Here is a 21,114-nt window from a genome sequence, read left to right as displayed (position 1 = left end):
ATGGCATCATAGTGGCGTCAGGGTGGACCTTTCACAAGTTTGCCTAACTAGAGTGGTGACTGCAAACGGCCCTCCAGAGTGACCTTGAATATTGGCGCCCTTTGAGAAAATTATAGCCTAGTAACAACACAACATTTGCACTAGATTTTGTTTCTTCTGGATTTTTTTTTGCTTCCTGATTTGTTTCTTTTGTAATTCTTCTGTTGTTTTTTTCTGTTTTAATAATAATAATAATAATAAATAATCTTATTTCAACCCTTCATACAAATACAATGTAAATGCTCGAAGGAGTTATAAAAACGAAAGAAAAAAAAATAACGAAAAAATCACACAGCGCTACAAAACAAATTAAGCTGCGATAACCATGGAAAAGAGAAAAACAAACGAAATCAAAATCACGATTTTAATGCACAAGACTAGCCAATGGAAAGTCGTGGATTTCGACTTCTGAAACGGGTATACAACTCATCCATTTTCTTACTTATCTCAAAAAAATAGTACCTTTGCGAAACATAAGAGTTTCTAAACCATATGGGAATTCCCAAAAAATATTTGCAATACCGAAAAAAAATTGAACGAATTTGGTTACTTTCGGTTTTACTAAAGCAATTCCATAAAGGGGTTAAAAAAAGATATGTGGTGCGAACATGGCGTTACAGAGACGACCGAGCGTAATTTTGTCAAATAGACCTTTAGTTCGTTGCTAACATACCGTAAGTTTTCTGCAGTTTTCTTTAAGTGCCGCAATAACTAGATTTTTAGTAGCTTTGATAGAATTCCCATATCGGATTCCGTGATACACAAACGTATCCTTTTGGACAACTGTCTTCCCGCAAACATCAACAACACGATTTGGCAATGTTTCGTCGTTCAAAACGACAAATTCAGTTTTAGACGGCTCTATTGTTTGTCCAATATCACCAAGTGTAGACAACACGGCATTAATAGCTTTCTCTAAAGATTTTAAACTATCACTTATCAAAAGTAGATCGTCTGCGTAAGATAGATGACTAGCATCAATTCCATCATCTATCAATAAATCTTCTACCGATTTTGTCGCAGAACGTATTGCATTGTAAAATATCACAGGGCTGATTACTGAGCCTTGTTTAAAACCCCTATGTATATCTATATGTCTAGAAGGCTGCCCCGCAAACCGAATTCTTACTTGAGATTTTCCATACCATTGCCATAGACAATTACAAACAAAGGGATCAACTCCTGCCCTTAGTAGTGACAGGACTGCTTTCGAATGTAAGACATAATCAAACGCCTTAGATACGTCTATTCCGCAGATGAATAAGGGATTTTTTCATTTCTTAAACTTTTCAACAATTGAAATAAAAATTGCATGTGCATTCTGAACACCGAGACCGGACCGGAAACCGAAATGATCGTCACCCACACCCGCTCGCGCTGCCACTATAGGGCACAGTATCTTCTCTAGTAACTTTGCTAGAACTGAACAAATAGTGATGGGCCTCTACGAAGAACAATCTTTAGGGTCTTCCCCTTCTTATGTATACAGGTAACGACCCCCTGACAAAAACCTCGTGGGACAGACTGTTGCGATAATATTGCTTGGAACAATAAAGCTATGTGACTAAACAGTTTAGGGGTACCATCTCTCATCTGTTCCGGCTGAATACTATCTGCCCCAGGCAGTTTCCCTAAAGGAAGAGGACGAACAAAAGATTCAACATATGGCGGGGTAATAGTAAGTTAGTTGCTGTATTGGTTTAGTCGATCAAAATGCTGCATCAGAATGTCGCGGAAATTACTTTCTAATAATGGAAGATCAGCTGCAAACATTGAAGAAAAATAATCAAACCATCTTTTCATTTCAATGCTATCAAGCGGCGACGAAAAAGAGCGGATGAGTTTAGACACTTCTTACCATAGCTGACGAGGATTATTTTTTATTTCCCGCGATAGCTCCTTCACCCGACTTCTTTTCCAAGATTTCACCTTCTTTTGATATTGGATGGGTTAAAAACCCATCCTGAACGTGGTCTTTCACAGTCAACCTAAATTTGTCTCCAAAACATATGGCGAGACTTTTCAACCTTCAAACCAGGAAAATCTGACCAGCCTCTCTTACGGGTATTCAGCTTTATTTTTTTCGACGGAACTGCAACGAATGCAGCCGTTTTTATACTTAACACCAGTTCTACAAATAAAAATTCAAATCGAGAAGCCGGCAAAAATTTACCCACAAAAGCAAATGAAATTGGACTTTTATGTTACCTAAGCAAAAATCAAGTAACATCTGGTAAGTAAATTTATCAATACGTCTCCAGTTTTGTTTAGTGAACCACTTGTGTCTAGAGGGAGCATATGTCTCGAAAGAACTGAGTGGTAAATGAAACTCAAGATGCGAATGGTCACTTAAAAGAAAGTCGTCAGAAATATTAACTTTCTGCCGCTGGAGATCCCCCATATTAGTAAAGACGAAATCGAGATCATAAGTGATACCGCTATTATGTACATAGGTAAACGATCTATTTTTCTGTAGACAATAGAAATTTTGCGGCAATGTAGCATTTAACATTTGTGAGCGACCAATGGTATTATCATTAATGTCCGTTTTAAAATCACCCATAATAACACAAGATTTACGGCTAAGAGCTATTCTTTCAATTAGTTTCGACAATGACGAGCAGGCAGACGCAAACTTCTGACTCGATCGGTCATTTCTATAGTTTGTAAGCATATAAACACAAACAGCAATAAAACCACACAATTCTACCGCAAGACATACATCATTAGACTCAAACAGATTAAAATTATACTTTTTTCTAACAGCTATCATTAAGCCCCTCGAGGGTTGACCCCCGAATACTTTTAGCTGGGTAGATAAAAAACTGATGATCAGAAGAACTATTGAGTCTTGTGCTATTATCTTCATTAAGCAGATGCTCATTAACACAAATTATGTCGAAAGCACCATACACTATTTGAAGTATGTTTAATTTTTTCTAGCACCGTTTATGTTTTGACAGAACACACGTACCCCGCCATTTATCGAGCCGGTTTGCGATTTAAGTTATTCGGAGCAGCTTGGTCTGGAGTTGTACCACAAGCTGCAAGGTTCGGGCACCGAAAGCTGTTACTTGCATGGTTGGATCCGTAGTTGGCACATTTGAGCACATCTGAGGTGCACTCGGAGTAGCTATGATCACGGGCACACTTGCTACATTTAGTGTCCTACTGACACTAGTTTGCACGATGACCAAAATCTTGACTGCAGCACTGCAGCAGCTTTGTAAGGGGCTTTGACACAGAAAACATGGTGTATTCCACTTTGATTCCAAACATGAGAGCCTGATCGAAGTCAATCTTAATAACGAACGTGAGCTGGACAACTGAGGAATTTCCAAAGCGCTTGGCTTGGGAATAACCGCTAATTAGGTTGGGAATAGTTGAAACGTCGTAATCTTTGTCAAAGTAAATGATCGCGAGGTTTTCTGAGCGCAGTACCTGGCTACGGATATTTTACTCGCCTTGGGCCCCGGAGGCGACAACACTTGCGGATGTTTCGTCTTTCATATGTACAAACAGCCTATCTCTTCGTTGCTCGATTCTGTCTATTTTATCAGCGGGTCCAATTTTCCTTAAGAACTCCTTTTGCTTGGTAGGATTAGCACTCAATCTTGCGGGTAGATTCGATAAAAAAAATGGGATAGTCCTTTCTGGTCGGGGCAGAGATGGCCACATTGGTGGCTGGTTCTCTGAGCTAGGTACTGCAGAGGTTTCGTGCTTCTCTACAAGAAAACTTAGCATCGCTTTACAATCATTCAATCGGGAGACAACAATCGAACGTCAGCTGGGTTGAGAATGGCAGATCGAGGGGTCGGAACTTCATTTACGAACCTTTCTGACATAACCTCATAAATATCGCCATAAAAGGCAGAAGGCGGGTGAGAGCCCCTACGACTCTGATTAATGTCTTTGTCGAGTACTGTTTTGTACTGTTTTGCATATATCAATAGCATCTTTCAGAGCTTCCTTTGACAAAAACAGTTTTGTTGTTGGCTTTTTTTGGCTGATTAGCTTTTCCTAGCTAAGTTATTTATTATGGGTTGCCTCCCATTGTAGTATAATATTTGTAGTGTATGAATATATAATACATCAGAGGTATTGGGCTTGAGATTGCTTGTGAACGATTTTGATTCTTGTTAATAGAAAAGTATCGCCAAGTGCAGAAAACCATGTAGTGATCAAGATGGGCCCAGGATTGCACAAAGCCTCCATTCATATTGCATGTCCTAGGGACTTCTTGCTCTGCTCTTCTAATCTGGCTTAAGCGCTTCGTGTAGACATCAAAAGATGTATTAGTCCCTGTCCTGCAATAGTTTGGGACCATTGCTTTTCCTGAGGCCATAACCTCTGAGACCAATAAATCTCTGATTATTTTTTTTTCAAACGTCATGCTTTTCTCAATAGAGTCAATCCCACGCTGAACAATGTTGTTCTTTATACCCTACATTTGTTGTTCTTTATACCCTACATGTTCTTATACCCTACATTTATATAAATATCCTGATTAAAATACACTTTGAATACATATACAAAAAGCCTGAAAAAAAAATGTGCGAGTCAATTTTCTTTTAATTATGGAATTCTCCACCTCCCGCTGAATGATTCCGACAAATCTTGCCCGTGAAAAATTTTCCCCACGTATAAAATACTGGTAGTAATTTTATGTTTGGAAAGTATTTTTGAATACCAAATTCTGGAAGTTTATTAAAAAAAAGCAATTTTATAATTCTAGAAGTATGTTAGATGACAGAATACATAATTTATTAACCCGTTTATTTAATATTAAGAAAATGTAAGTAACTTTACCAGAAATAACTGTCTATTATTTATTTTGAGGGGTCAGCTCGAATAATAAAAATATAAAATTATCAATTTACGAATTATAGTAAGCTCCTCTGTTCAGTCTACCATCGACGGAACTTGAAACCATGATTTTCTGCACACTAGGTCAGTGCTCTCGGACTGGGCTGTAATAATGATTTTGGACATCTCATTATAACCAAGAAGTTCAAGGTCTCATTAAAATAGACTACTCAGCATGTACATGTCCTGGGGGGAGGGGGGGGGAGGTGGTCGTACCGTTTGACCCCTCCCCCCCCCCCAATGATTTTTTCTAACTTGTAAAAAAGTAACAAAAATACACATAAACAGGTTTTTGCTAAAGTTGCTTTTGTATCTCCCCCCCCCCGCCTCTCCAAACCAAAATTCTGCATTCGGTCTTGCTTAATTTTTCTTTTCTTAAGTTATAACGATGTAAAAGTGATATAACTTCTTTGCTTGGCAGTGAGATGTACATTCTTTGTTGATTTCCCCATAGTTTATTTTAATGAGTTAATTGATTAGCAAAAAGGAACCACAGTTAGGTTGTTATTGTTAACAACCACAAGCTAATTGTTATTGTTGTTTCAGCCGCATTTTTCAACCGAAATAGTACAACTGAGCCGAGTGCCACTCGTGTTGCACATATTCCACCTTTATTGGGTGTTTCGCCGCTTGGGCCCGTTCCTCTGCAGAAAGAACACCAGTACCAATATCAAATGCTCGAAAGTGCGTTCTTCCATCTGCCGCATCCCTCGGACTCGGAAAGGCTGCGGCACTATCTACCTAGGAACCCTTGTCACACGCCTCCTTATTACCCACAGGTGATTATATTTTCCTATTGCAAAAGTCACCAATTAAAGGTTTGCGACACTTATGTAGGGGGTGTGAGTCCTTCGGGTCCACAGTCCTTCCCCAAGTCATTTAGATTGTACGATTTTTTTTCCACCAACTGGTTCTTCTATTCTTGTGTTTTGTTGTGTTTTTTTTTAATCCGTCCCATCTTCCGAACTGACTAAGACGTTCGGCTGATATGCCAAGACTAGAAATATTCAGGTCTACTAATTTGTCTTTAAAATAATCTTGATCATCATATGCTACTTTAAAGCTAATTTTCATTTCATGATGTCACGACTTTGTAATATTTCTATGAAAATTATTGTAAAATTTGTATATCGCCAGTCGGGTATCAAAAGGACGTATCTCCATAATTATCAATTTGCAGAAGAGCAGAAAAAACCTCACAACTTTTTTATTTTCCCTCCAATAACCGTAAAGCAAAATCGGATTCATATCTATTGGATTTACATATTATTGATTCATACGCGATTTTTGTTTTACGGTTATCGGAGGGAAAGTAAAAAAAGTTGTGAGGTTTTTTTCTGCTCTTCTGAAAATTTACAATTATGGAGAAATGTCGTTTTGATACCCGACTGACGATATATACTGCCACTTCATATAAAGCTAATAGTATTAAGATGAAAAGGGTGGTGTCCGTCATTGACTATTTAACTGTTTCTTGTTCTAGTCTTTTGTGATGGAGTGAAGGTACGACTTTATTTTGCTGTTAAAGTATTATTTTCCTAAAACTTCCAAAAAGTCATTAATTTTGGTATTATTTTATCTAGGTCACTCAAATTGCGAGCATAATTTAAGTCTAGGATAGTTTTTTCTTCCCATTTGATACCATATTCCCGGTAACCTTTGCTGTGTCTCACAACTTCACGGAAGAATTCGTGTTTTTCCCAGGGTGGTTGCAGGTGTGCAAAAAGTTCCAAAGCTAAGTAGCAGAATTCCAAATGCTGCCAACACTTTTGCAACACAACTTGTGTTTTGACAGCTTTACTTTGAACATAAAGTATTTTTATACGTAAAATTTGCAGAAAAGTAACATATGTAACTTAGTATAGCTTGGAGTTAGAAATATCAATAGTTTTCCGAATCACAACTAACAATGTAATCTAATTCAGTGGCAAACCATATACTAGCCATAAATATCATGCTCTATAATTTTTTTATGTACTATTTTATCAAAAGTAGGCTACTGTATCATATATACTCTAATACTGCTAGTGGAGTATATTATTCAAAGTCTGAAGTATACTGTTTATAGCTTACTGCAGTTACTTTATGGATGCAGTTGTACAATCCAATGCTATAGGTATTATAAAAATAAAACATGCCCAACTACATGCTTGATACTCATTAATGACTATACTACAACTATAAAAAGCATCATTTGATTTTCAGGGAGATCAATATTGATTGGCAGCCTGGCAGTCACATGCATTGTGAAGCTTTGATAATAGACTTGCCCTAACCTAATCCCCAAAATAAACAGAGAACTGCTGCAACATTGTAGTGAGGCTGTTTTAGGCTGCTAATCTTCCATGTTCCAGCTTTTCCTTAACCTGCTTTTACTGTATGTACACCTTGATAGCTACCAGCCCCTTTTAGATTCTTTTAACTAAAGAATAAACAGTTTTTAGAGAATTTGGTTATTTGTCCAAGACTTGAACTATTATCCACGTTTAGTTGAAGAGAAGTGGAGTAAGTAAAAACTTGTTCACTAGGTCGAAGGTTAAGACCGACTTACAAGTAAATTTTCACATAGCGACATTGAAACTCAAGGTGCTTTTAGTTTGACCAAGTTTTAAAAAGCAGGACCGCGAGATAATCTCTTATTGCAAAAGAGAAGAGATACATACATCTTGTGAGAAGAGATATTTCAAAAGATATACATCACCTGGTAAAAAAAAAAAAAATATCAGAAACGAAAACAGATCTTTTTTGTTTTATAGTTGCTCTTTTTTAGAGTTTTGGTTCCTGTTGGGTCGAGTTACTTACAGTTCATTACCTCAAACAGTTTGATCAATCTTCAAACACATATCAGGCAGCAGAGTAAGAATAAAGGCCATTTGTTTGTAAAACAGAAAGTCTGAAAATAATATAAAACTTTACAAGAAAACGATCTGAAAATAATAACCGAATTTTGAACTATTGATATACAATTTTTTATGAATCATCTGTTGGGGTCGCTTCCATTTTAATCAACTATTCCCCGAATTTGAATATAATCTATAGTTTAATTTTGTCTCATTAAGAGGGGCAGAGAGGATTGGCTGCAGTTTCTACGGTAAGAAGGTTATATTTAGGATAAGTTTTGATTGAAAATACAAAACATTGATGAAAATATAATACTTGAAAAAAAATTGGGGCTATATATTTGTACATTAAGGCCGGTGGGGGTAACCTGACCTAAACTAACCTACCCCCGCCCCCTCCTAATTAAAGTGCAAATATATAGCCCAAATTAAATAATTCCAACGTATTCTGTCACCCGCCACTTGTTTTCCAAAGAGCGTAAGCTAATTATTTCTAATACCCTGAGAAAGACCAGTTTGTTCTCGAGTTTTAAAACAGTAATTTGGATGTTGACGGTATCAAACATAAGTAACTTATAAACTATCGAACATTGGATTAATATGTTTTTAGGATGAACGTTTTACACCCAAAACCTAGAGTAAAAAAATAAAACTCAAACTAAATTGCAGAAAATAAGAGGAAAAGGTATCATCTTAAAGAGTCCATTTAATTTCTGAGTACAAAATATAACGGCAGTTATATTTTGAAAGAGCATAAAAAAGGTCTCGAGTGATATGTTCAACTAATTTATATCTCGATAATGAAAATATCTCCAAATTTATCACGAAATCTCCTCCCCCTTTTCTGCATAAGTACCAATGCTTTCCCTTTTTCATTTTAGATTAATTTTTTGATCTATCTCTCTTATATTTTCAGACCTTTAAAAATTAAACAGCATAGCAAAAGGAAACAAAATTTAAACTCATGGTAAAGCTGTCGAAAATAACTCTTTGCATCGATGCTCAGAATTACATTGAACGTAAACGCGTTCAAATGAAACTCTTTACCACGAGTCACAAGAGAATCTTTGATGAAAAGGTATAGCCTTATAAACATTATGCTTTTACTAGCATAGGGAGAAAAGTCAGTAATTCAATGATATATGTCTGGTTTTTGATGTGTAATAAGTAATTGAGACGAAACTTTGGAAAGTAGTGGAAAAATTATGTCAAGATAAGTCAACATGATAGTTAATAGGGGTGGATTGTCACTAGTGATAAATCACTAGGGATTGAAACCCTGAACGAAAGGGGATTTATTGGGAATCGATTTTTTTCGAAAAGACAGATTTTTGGGGAAATTCCCAAAAATTCGGGTATATAAGCACTGGTATTTTGAGACAAAATCTGCCAAAAATTTTTTGACAGATTGTCTTTGAGCAAAAATTATTTTGATATGTAAAAAAGATATTTTCAGACAAAAACAAGGTGTTACCAATTGAAGCTATAAAAAAAAAAAAAAAATCCAAATTACGGGTCAATGCTAGCAAAAAATTGTCATTGGAAAAAATCTAGAAATATCTCCAAAGACAACATGATTGCATAGCCCGAGGGGAAAGGGTGCAAAATTATTCAAATAGCTCCTTTCAAAACAGAGGATTCAAAGACACATTTTAATAGATGTATAGATAGGTTTATTTCAAATATACAACAAAAATCATTCAGTAAATAAATCCACTTATCTCCACAAAGACTCCATAGCCTGTTAAGGAGTGGGATCAAAATATTCAAATATTAAACATTAACACCCGTGATTCCCAACGTTGGGCGCCGGCTCCACCAGTTGGACATGGCAATATTTTGATGGGTTATGGGCAGGACTTGCAACCTTCGGCTGTCTCTACTTTAGAGCTTTAATTGGAAAAAGCATTTTTAATGTGAATGGCGTCGCATTCAAATGCTTTCAAAAAGCGAAAAAGATGCATGGTAGTATTGTAATGACGTTTATGTATTGTATAAAAAGTGTTGGATTCAGATAATATCTTCCATTAGAATAAAATATGCCTAGAGGACGACGTGAAAAAAAAGATACCTTTTTAAGGACAGAATGAGACTGTTGAATTGTACCAGAGTATATGTATCTTTATTGTTATATCTATAGGTATTTAACGTCTATATCCCCTCCCCCATATCCCCCCCCCAAAAAAGCAAAGAAAAAATTACTCTGCTCCTTTCGCTATTGAACTTCTACTTTAAAGTACTTATAATCATTTGATTCTTTTATGAAGACCCAGATATATAACTGCTGGATCGTGTCAAGCTAAGGATTATAGAAAATTGGTGTTTTTTAGGGTTTAGTAATTGTGCTAAGAAACTTTTAGTGTTTGGTGATGATATATTGTGTTGTGACTTCTTTCTGGCAATGGTGCCTGATCTCTATATAAGATTTTTGTTTTAAAGACTTTTTATGGAAGGTTCTTCAGATCAAAAATGAAGGTCGATATAATGTGTTTGCTGAAGAGGGTGGTAACCTCCCTGAATTTCGGAAGAATTATTAACGTTAAAAAATAAAATAAGTAGATATTAAGAAACGTCACTTTTCTTATGAAAGTTAAGTCTGACTGAAACTAACCGTATAGCAAACTTTGAAGTTTAGATCTGCCAAATCTCCACATATATTATAGTTCACTCCTCCCTCTGCCCTCCCCCCTTGGGTTTGTCCTTTCATGCTTTTTAATTTTCAATGTAGAATATAAAATGAATATCTATTTTGGAAACTCAGATATAGGTCAGCTGGATCTATTTTTATGATCAAATAATCTTGTGTCCTATTATCCTGTGCTAAATGATGATTGTGTAGTCTTTTCGGACCGACGATCTTAACAAATCGTTAGTGTTGTGTAATTGTTAGTGTATTTTTTAATAATTATTTGTAAAAAATTTGAGTGTATGGTGTTAATTTTATTTTAGGCAATGTTGCCCGATTCTGATGGAGTGGAGTTTGTTTGTGTACACAGTATAAATATATTAACAGTAGCGAAAAGTACTATACTCTCCATTAAATATTTTTGGCTCACATCAATCCAGACCTCTCTTCATGATTCCGCCTTCGCGCAAGCGCAATATTGTTATTGCTATACGTTTATTATGCAATATTGTTATTGCTATAAATGTTTAGCGCATAACGACAGGCTTATGGGAAACCTGAACTGAAACTATTGATGTGACGCTGACGGATTTTTCGTTTCCGTGCGCTTCGATCTATGCCATTTCTGAAAAATTTTTCGCTTCTGTTATAGATCTATACTGTGTTAGTGTATGTGTTGTGTGATACAGTGGAGTTGTTAGTGTATGTGTGGAAAATTATTAGTATAGATTGTCAATGTATGTTGTTAATTTCTTCTAGGCAATGCTTCCTGGCTCTGATACAGTGGAGTTTTTTCAAAGACTGCCAACAGAAACCTTATTCTTTATATTCTATTATATGGAAGGGACAAAGGCACAGTATTTAGCAGCGAGGGCGCTGAAAAAACAGTCCTGGCGTTTTCATACCAAATATATGATGTGGTTTCAAAGGCACGAAGAGCCTAAAACTATTACCGAAGAATATGAACAGGTAATTTAAAATAAGTAGTTATTCCTTTTGTCGCTTTATTAGCCCTAACGAGAGTTTGTCCATTTTCAACGTAATATCAAAAACCCTGTATTTTCTAGCGATATAAGGATTCCTGAACCAAAGGGGAAGGTCAAGAAAAATCTTGAGTAGCTGAAGAATTGTCTCCGAATGATAAATAAAACTCCTTGTTGAGAACGGATATAAAACGTAGAGAACGTATCGTCGATTATTGTTTGAATTGTATCTGTGTTTAAATAGTATTTAAATAGGTATTGAAGTTTAAATAAGAACTCAGCAGTGGTCGTTTTCGCATTTTAATTTACTAGTTGAAGTTATCTTTAAATTTAATTTCATTTTTTGGTATTCCTTTCTTCTTATGTTGTTTTTTTGTTTGTGTATTCTACATTTTCCTTTATTTACTCCTCTGTGCATTTTGGTATTTGTTAAGAGGGTAAAAATAAATTATTATTATTATTATGTATCATATAAACTGTGCAAATAAACATATATCCTTAATCTTTAAACACCAAATATACTGTAGGTTCTCCAAAGGATCCTAGACCCGAAAGCTATTGCCTGAGAATTTTGAACCGGTAATTTCTGAAATTGGCAAAGACCAAATATGTTATAGTGGCTCCAAGTCTATAATCGGTAAAAACCAAATATGAGCTCCAAAGGATAACAAAACCAGAAGTTATTGTCAAAAAATTTCATTCAGTAATGTCGTTAATACCGTAACCGGTAAACATCAAATATATTACTGGAGCTCGCAAGGTTCACAGAGCCAAATGATATTGCCGAAGAATTTGAATAGGTAATTACGCTAAATCGGTAATCGTTAAACACCAAATATATCATAGGGGCTCGGAAAGATCACATGACCGAATGATATTGCCGAAGAATTTTAATTGGTAATTTTGGTAAACCCTTAAGCCCCAAATATATCATAGGGCCTCGGAAGGATCACAGGACCAGATGATACCGTCAAAGAACTTGAAGCGGTAATTTCAGTAAATTCGTAATCATTAAGCACTAAGTATATTATAGGTGCTCCAAAGAATTGCAGAGCTGAAATCTCTTGCCGAATAATTTGATTCGGTAAAAGCCAAGTAAAAAAACAATTACGATAAAGCAATCACAAAAAAGTAATCACAGTAATCACAAAAAACGACTACGATAAAGTAATCACAAAACAAAGTAATATTCTGTATAAAAAAACAAAAAATTACTCAAAAACGGAGTAATATTATTGGGGTTCCGAAGGATCACATTCGGTGTGATTTAAAAAGATAACGGATTGGGGGGATGGAGGGGTATTTTTTTTCAGCAGCTCAGGAAGAGAGTGGGTCACAAAAAAAAATTAGAAATTACTTAAGTGTGTAACAATAGATAAAACTTTGGCCAAGTGTTTTCGATACTTTTCTGCAGGCTAGGAAAATACTGGACATGTACAAAGGGCTTGTTTAAGGAAGGGTAGAGGGTACACAAATCAATGAATAATATGTGTGAATAAATAATACAAATAAAAATATGGATAATATGAGAAACCAGAGGTAGAATCTTGAGATTATCTCAAGATAAATTCGGTAAAAAATTATTTAATATAAGGTAAAGTTGGTAGGATAAATTGACTAAAAATTAGGTAAAAATCTTGCGGCTAAGGGTGACAAGAGACCACGCCTCTCTGACCCTTAAATTGTAATGTACCTGAAGAGCACGTATGAGTTCTCTCCTAAATTCAGGAAGTAGACAGTGATCTGTTTTGATGAAAAACTACCATGTCACTCTTGTCTCCAGTATACTGCTTCTGTAGGAAACCTACAACTTTACAGGAAAGAAAAAATTGCCTTCTGTCATTTAGCTTGCTCTTACCCCCCTCCCCCACCCTCTAAATCTAAAAAGTCATTAGAATATATCCGGTGTAGTGTTAGATAATGTCAAATAAATTTTCTGATGTAGCCTTTGAGCCCCTATTGTAACTCCTCCAGGAGCTGAAATTTTGTTATTTAGCCTAATATTTTTACATATTTTCTATTGTATTGATCCAATCTTCTTTTCTATGTTGCCCCTCTTGGATCATAATCCCTTGGAGTATAAACTTAATAATAGGATTAGCTTCATTTTCAAAGATAATATCAAGCCCTGCTATATTTTCAAATATTTACTAAAAAAATGAATTGATGATACACATGAAAGAGAATGATAATGGACTGTCGTATGTAATTTTGTTTCATGTCTTAACTTCATTGGTTTAACATTTATGTGGGTTGGGGTGGGTTTTGAACCTCAGCGTGGAAGGTATGAAAGTTTACTCGTATCAGTTAAATCTTAATCTGAAATATTGCTCGTATTGGTACATATATTTTGCGGTATTACTATTAAATACATCAATATGTGTTACCTGAATGTCCGCAAGTTGGTGAATGTCGATTTTCACTGGTGAATGTCTAAAATACCTGTTTTTTTCTCCTTAGATTTTTTCAGCCTTGCCAGTCAACTTTTTCAATTTAATGCAAGGTTTGATGACGACAGGTTAGGTTGGATTAAATTAGGATTGGTTAGGTTAGGTTGGATTAGGTTAGCTTAGGCTAGGTATTTAACCTATTTCTGATATTTATAATCAAATTTACCATAACCTAGCCTAATCCAACCTAACGTAACCTAAACTAACATAACCAAACCTAAGTTTAACTTTTACCATCATAGCTTGCATAAGACTGAAAAAGTTGACTCGCAAAGCTAATTGAACCCAAGCAGAGATAACGCAATTTTGGGCATTCACCAGTGAATGTCAACATTAACCAGATTTCGGACATTTATGGTAACAAATATATATATTATACATATTATATTATACATATATATTTGCAGTAAGCTGTCTTCCAGGCGATACGCTCTGCTGGGAGCAATATCCCAACCCTATGATTGGAGTGCCATTTTTATACTCCTTAGTTTTGTTTGCTTCTTTTTGGCTTCTCTTATTCCTTTGTTTCCAGAGCACACACATTATCATCAACTAATTTTAACTTTTTAAAGATTCTCTCATCACATATACACTAGAAAAATATCTAAAATTATTTTCTGGGGGGGGGGGGTCTGATTTTTATTCAAAACTTCGTTATACAACTGATTCACTTCCATCAAAGATGTCGATAATTGGTGCTCGTATCGGTATATATATTTTTCGGTATGCTGTCTTCCAGGCGATACCCTGTACTGGGGGCCATATCCCTACCCTATGATTGGAGTGCCATTTTTTATACCACTTAGTTTTGTTTGCTTCTTTGCTGGCTTTTTGTATTAACTCTTTTCTTTTGTTTCCAGGGCACATACATTTATTTCGACTATGAAAAGTGGGGTCAAAGGAAAAAAGAAGGCTTCACGTTTGAATACAAGTACTTAGAAGACAGGGATCTGAATTGAAGTCATCACCTCGGGTGACCTCATTGTGGTCGCACACTTAATTTGTTTTTTTATTCTGTCAACAACTATTGTTCCAAGCACGATTAAGCTACTGGGTCATAATAGTTCTTGCGATTATTATGATAAAAAGAAACATTAGGTTGTTTCCTCCAAGGAGTATTCCTTTTTTCTTTCTTGTTCTTTTGAAGGAGCTCTAACCATCTAGGGTTTTCAATGCTAGGTGGTTTGAGGTAGTCAAGGTGAAAAATTTGACAAAAAAAATGTTGTTTTTTCTATTGTAACGGACTTGTCACATTGAATACAGTCTCACTGTTTTTAAGTCTGGAGTTTTTATTTCCTAGGCTGGGTCGTATCGAACATTCGCCATTTCTTTGGCAGTGATATTGTACAGTTTTCTCTTGTCTTTTTTGTTTTGCGCAGTATTTGGTCGCAAGGAAAGAAAAGTTTATAAATAAATGATAATGTCTCTCACTCTTTTGCCTTTATTTTAGATCCAGGGGTGGTTTTATCCTCTCTCACTCTATCCTTCACTGAATGAACCATCAGCTTTAGTTTTTTCTTGATTGACATCATTCTTCCTGCTAGCAGCAACAGGGAGGGCATAATTTATGCCCTGGGGGCATATAAGGTGATTATAGAAAGCGTTGTCGTAGAAACTCAAAAAGGACTCATTCGATTGGAAATTGAAAGGCCTACTGCCCTTTTTAACAGTCGAAAGTGATTGGAAGGCTAGACATTTTTATAGTAAAGATCGTTGTTTTTTTTTTTTTTTTTTTTTTTTTTTTTTTTTTTTTTTTTTAGACCAGGGCACTTTGTATCGAAAGAGCTGTCGTAGGAACTTCGAAAAGGGCTCATTCGATTGAAAATAGAAAGGGCTAGTGTCCTTTTTAATAGTTGAAAGGAATTGGAGGGCAACTAATCCCCCTCCCACGCCCGCCCTCCCATTTTGTTTAAAAACTAAATGTCGCCTTAAGATTATATCACAATGCATTGTGTTAATGCTAATTTCCAATAAGGCATCTAAGCAGTATCCCGTGAACTACTGAGGGTATTATGTTCAAACTTTCGAGGCAACTTCTACTCTGAAAATTTAACCAAATCAAAATAGCGTAAGTGTATCCAAGCTATCAAAGAAAGTAAACAGATTTTTTTGTGAATGGTATCAAGTTTTCTATTTAATGTCAACTAGAGGAGGTATGAAAATAAATTAAACAGTACTATTTGTGTCCAGATTTCTAATGCAAGCCAAACTATAAAGTCTTTAAAAAAATGAAAAGATTTAAACTATTATTTTCTTTTTCCCTGAAAAGACTATGTCAATATAAAATGAACAGAAATTAATTAAAAAAAACTTCTTCCACAAAATAAGTTTTGCAAAGAAAAGTAAAGAACTCCATTAGACCAAAAATGAGCAAAAATAAAATCAAATAATCTACCAAGCGTGAAACTACCACAAACCAGCATCGATAAATAAATGAAACCCATCACGAACAGAAATTACAATAAATTACCAAGTCAAACTCAAAACGAGCAGAAATTAACATGAGTAGGGCTCAAAACCCTTATGCCTTCCCAAGGCCAGAACATAATTTGCACTTCGATGAAAAAAATACAAATGAATGTGCATTGTCATTTTAATATACATAGGCTGGTATTTATTAATCAAAATGTTAATCTTATTTGATTTATTAAAGTTATAAAAGTAAAAACATTTATATTTTTTCCAGTAAAGTGCAAATTATGTTCTGGACTTCTCCGAATTTAAGATAGGAACGGGTCCACAATTAGTGATGAGGAAAGAGTTAAAGATAGATGGGCGGTACATTTGATCTTCTGTTACACTGCTAAATATTTGACTATCAAGTTTAATATTTGACTATTCCAGGAAAGTTCCACCCAAATTTTCGTCCTGACTTTTACCAACGTCATGATCTCTCGGAAAGTAGTTACCCTTCCTAACCTACAAAACCGCAGCAGTCTATAACCGTGACTGTTTTCCTTTCCTACGCTTAATTTGCATAGACTAGAATACCATCTATCCCTATTCCTACCAGCCTGGGAATTAAAATCCATTAATAAAAGTACAATATTCCAATCTCTGATCACGCTTATTTGTTCCTACTACTGAGAATTAATCTGAATCACAACTTCATTCATCAGTCGATTCTACCAGGGGCAAAGCACTTAGTACTTACCCTAATTTTGCCATTTGCACTTATCAAATATTCTTATCATTACAATGGAAAAAACGACAAGTGTTGCCAAACACTAAATGACGTCGATAGTATTTCTTTGTCGACACTCGTGTCAGTCCCTCTTTTCTGACTTACCAATGCTCTTTGGCATGACTAACTTCTAAGAGAGGAAAATGACACCGTGTCGAAGAAACGAATCACCAACACCATCTAGCATTTGATGTTTTTCGAACTCGGTAATCGTGTGTTTTTAGAAACTAAATCAGAAACTTGTTATATTACAGTAGTTTTGCCTTGAAATTCTGTTAAAAACGTAAAAAAGCGCTAACCCTCACCCCCCCAAAAAAAAAATCGTCCGACTCGTTAAAACATAACGAAAATGCATACAAATAAATTTTTGGTATTTTGTAAAAAATTATATAGCCCTCTCTCACGAAAAAAATACCCCTTCCCCCAGAATAAAAATCCTGGCTATGGCCTTTCCCTTGTACAGGAGTCTTTTTTAACTGCTTTAAATATTGCTGTGGATGCGCTTTGAAACTTGAGTTTGTTTAGTTGACTAAAATGAGTTTAAAAACCCACTTTTTTTTCATTTTTAACACACCTAGCTTTTCAAACGTTTATACCAAGAAGATCTTCCGCCGACAGCGAAAAAAAATGTTGTCTTAATGGGAAAAATAAATGGAAGAATCTAAACAAATGTAATTTAATAAATTAAATAAATGTAGAAATTGCAAAGAGCTTGCCCCAAAATCCATTAAGTTTGATTTCACTTAAAGGAATACACAAAAGAACATATCAAGTACCAAGGATATTGAAATGTTTTTAGCTTACTCTTCACCCACGCTTCTTTCTTTTAAATTTTCCGCCCACCACTTCCCGAAACTGCATAGCTGCATATGAAGATCTCTTCCATTAAAAATTGAATTCTCAATTTTTCCTAACTACACGTGGTTTTTCACATTTTTTGAGAATTCAAAAATAGAATTCTCAATTTTTCCTAATAACATGTGGTTTCAAATTCAAAGAAATATTGAAAAAAACAGAAGAGGAAGAGAGAAATAAAAATACAGACAAGCGGAGAGAGAGAGAAGATGTGAGGAAAATGGATCTTGATAAGCCTCATATCAATGAAAGACATGTATCTTTGAGAGTCAAATGTTCGCTTTTTTAGATGTTCATTTAAATGGACATTTAAATTTTTACAAACGGATAAGTGAGTTATTAATAATTGCTTGCATTCAATTTTTTAACATCTGTAAGATTACTAGGTATTTAGTTCTTCAATTCTTTCTGATACAAACCGATTCTAGTGATGAACATAGTTGATTTCTGAAATGATACACTTGCTATTTAGTTCGTAGTCTTTGCTTTTCTTCTTCTATTCGTGTTTGTCTTTCTTACTTTGCTATGGTTATTTTCCTTTACTTCTTGTTTCAACTTAAATTTATTGTAGACGTAAAATACCGGGTTTCCGGTACAGCCACAGACAAAGGATATATCTATGCATTTATTTTGAAAAAAAAACCGTCTTTATTGACATCATTCACCCTTTCAGCAGAATTTTATTGAAAGTACATCATTTTTGGAGAGTGGGCTATGATTGAACAGCTTTTAAAAATTCCTTACGTTATGTTTGGTCATCCTCAAAGACCTAATTTCCATAACTTTCTACTACATTGAACAAAATGGCAATCTGAAAATTTTCATTGGGTGTGTTTGGGGGAATGGTGGGCGTGAGAGGGGGTTTAGTTACCCTCCAATCACCTTTGACTATTCAAAAAGGCACTAGCCCTCTCAATTTCCAATTGAATGAGTCCATTTTGAAGTTTTTACGACAATTCTATCTATAAGAACCTTATATGCCCCCAGGGCATAACTTACAACCTTTGTTCTGGAGGGTTTGTCATCCTTAAATACATAATTTCCAGAACTTTCAACTACGTTGAACAAAATGGCTATCTCTAAACTTTGATTGAATGTGTTTGGGGGGTTAATTACTCTCCACTAACTTTCAACTATTAAAAAGGGTAATTTCAATTTCCTATCAAATGACCCCTTTTTGAAATTTCGACAACAACCTTATATGCCCCCAGGGCATAACTTACAACCCTTGCACTTAGGGGGTTATCATCCTAAAAGACCTAATTTCCAGAACTGTCAACTATGTTAAAGAAAAATGGACATCTAAAAATTTTGACAAGGTGTGTTTGGGGAAATGGTGGGCGTGAGAGGGGGGTTAGTTGCCCTTCAATCGCTTTCGACTTTTAAAAAGGGCACTAGCCCTTTCAATTTCCAATTGAATGAGCACTTTTTGAAGTTTCTGCAACATCGCTTTCTACAAAAACCTTATATGCCCCCCCAGGGCATAACTTGCAACCCTTGCCCTGAGGGCTGGTGGGGGGGGGGAGGGGTTGTCACCCTCAAAGACCTAATTTCCAAAACTTTCAACTACGTTGAATAACATGGCTATCTAAAAATTTTGATTGGATGTGTTAAGGGAAAAAGTGGGCATGAGAGGGGGGTTAGTTGCCGTGAAATCACTTTCGACTATTATAAAGGGCACTAGCCCTTTTTATTTCCAATCGAGTGAGCCCTTTTTCAAGTTTCTACGACAAACATTTCAATAAAAACCTTATATGCCCCCAGGGCATAACTTATGACCTTTACCTTGAAAACTGTGGGGGGAGTGTCCTGCTCAAAGGTATAGTTTCCAGAACTTTAAACTGCGTGAAACAAAATGACTATCTCAAAATTTTGATTGGCTTTGTTTGGGGAAATGGTGGGCGTGGAAGGGGTTTTAGTTGCCTTCCAATCACTTTCGACTATTAAAAAGGGCACTAGCCGATACAATTTCCAATAGAATGAGCCCATTTCGAAGTTTCTACGACAACTTCTTCGAGACGAAGTGCCCTGGTCTAAAGGAAAAAATTGTTAAATAATACATTGTGCCAACATCGTTCTTATATGCCCCCAGGGCATAACTTAAAACCCTTGCCCTGAGGGTTGTGGGGAAGTGTACTACCAGGAAGCAACACATAGCAGATAAATTAGTTTAACTAATTTACCTTGGTAGAGGTTTTACAGCCCGAAAACGTCAACCAAAACAGACTATACCCAGATGAATTATCCATTAATCGGAATCCCGTGCAATTCCTGTCTCGTTTACTAGGTTATAATTTCCTCTAGGGGCACCACTCCTCAAATGGAAATAGAGTTCACCGCACGGTCCCCAGTCTTGCAGGTACCCCAAAAGGGTTGAGGCCGCCCTTTGTAGAGACCGTTGTCCATTAATCTGTATCTTACGCCCAGCCGCAGTCGTCCACCTATAGAAGATCCTCCACGATGGTGTTCTGCGTCATCATGCAATTTAACCCATTGCTGGGAGAAGGTCTGTAACTCACGAGACGTGTCCACACACAGGTGGGCCCTACTGAGTGCACATTCAAGGGATCTTCTTCCTCCTCCGCCTGTATTTACGGGTGCCGGGTGAGGACACCCCAGTTTCTATAATGGACCCCAAGGGACAAAATCCCCCCTTGGTTCACGCGTCCTATGGAGGTGCCCTATATATCTGTATGGTGGTACCCTATCCAGCACCTGGGGACGTGCTGAGTGACCTGGGGGAGGATTAATGATCTGTATTCTGCAGCGTTGACGAATTGTAGGAGATTGTACATTTTTTCCAGTTTCAGTAGTCCTTAATGCTAGGCATTTATGCAGAACACAACTTATTGAGTAGTTTCATTAGAAATAGCTTTTTTTGGAATATTTTATAGGAAAGAAACTAATAATACACCAAAATTCGCCCTCCCTATTATTTTTGTGAATTGAAGCCACTGCATACAAGCCGGATTCCACATGATGATGTCACCTGGTCATTGTACCTCGACCAAATTTCCCATCTTCAGTCAGAACTTAGCTTAACCTTCTAAAACTCACTTTATTTATTTATTTCTGAACATTACCTCACGATATTTTTCCCTTATTGATTTCCAGCGATTTCTTGGGGGGGGGGGGGTAGAAGCAACTTAATAACAGTTTTAGGTAAATTTTAGCAAAACCTACAGTTCCTCTGGCTTAAGTAATATTTTTGTTTAACGTCTTTTTTCCCTGCATACAATGAAGACTTTGCAATGTGCGGCTATTGCAAAGT

At 36.0% G+C, this 21,114-nt stretch overlaps 1 protein-coding gene across 2 annotated transcripts in view; it reads left to right on the top strand.

The window, feature by feature from the left end:
- Not3 (CCR4-associated factor Not3) overlaps window positions 1-15,228 on the top strand; it is a 106,578-nt gene extending 91,350 nt beyond the window's left edge. For both annotated transcript variants that reach the window (XM_089105946.1, XM_089105945.1), the window contains exons 10-12: window positions 5,452-5,684; window positions 11,131-11,340; window positions 14,665-15,228. In XM_089105946.1, coding sequence (XP_088962072.1) covers window positions 5,452-5,684; window positions 11,131-11,340; window positions 14,665-14,763 — 542 coding nt within the window. In that variant the 3' untranslated portion in view covers window positions 14,764-15,228. The remainder of the gene's footprint in view (window positions 1-5,451; window positions 5,685-11,130; window positions 11,341-14,664) is intronic.
- The last annotated feature ends 5,886 nt before the right edge of the window (window positions 15,229-21,114 follow it).

Source organism: Artemia sp. Qi Xiang Cuo, chromosome 20 (genome assembly GCF_049724085.1).
Source record: "Artemia sp. Qi Xiang Cuo chromosome 20, ASM4972408v1, whole genome shotgun sequence".
NCBI classification, from domain to species: Eukaryota; Metazoa; Arthropoda; class Branchiopoda; order Anostraca; family Artemiidae; genus Artemia; species Artemia sp. Qi Xiang Cuo.
Note: the sequence above shows the minus strand (reverse complement) of the source record. Positions and strands in the feature narration are given on the sequence as shown.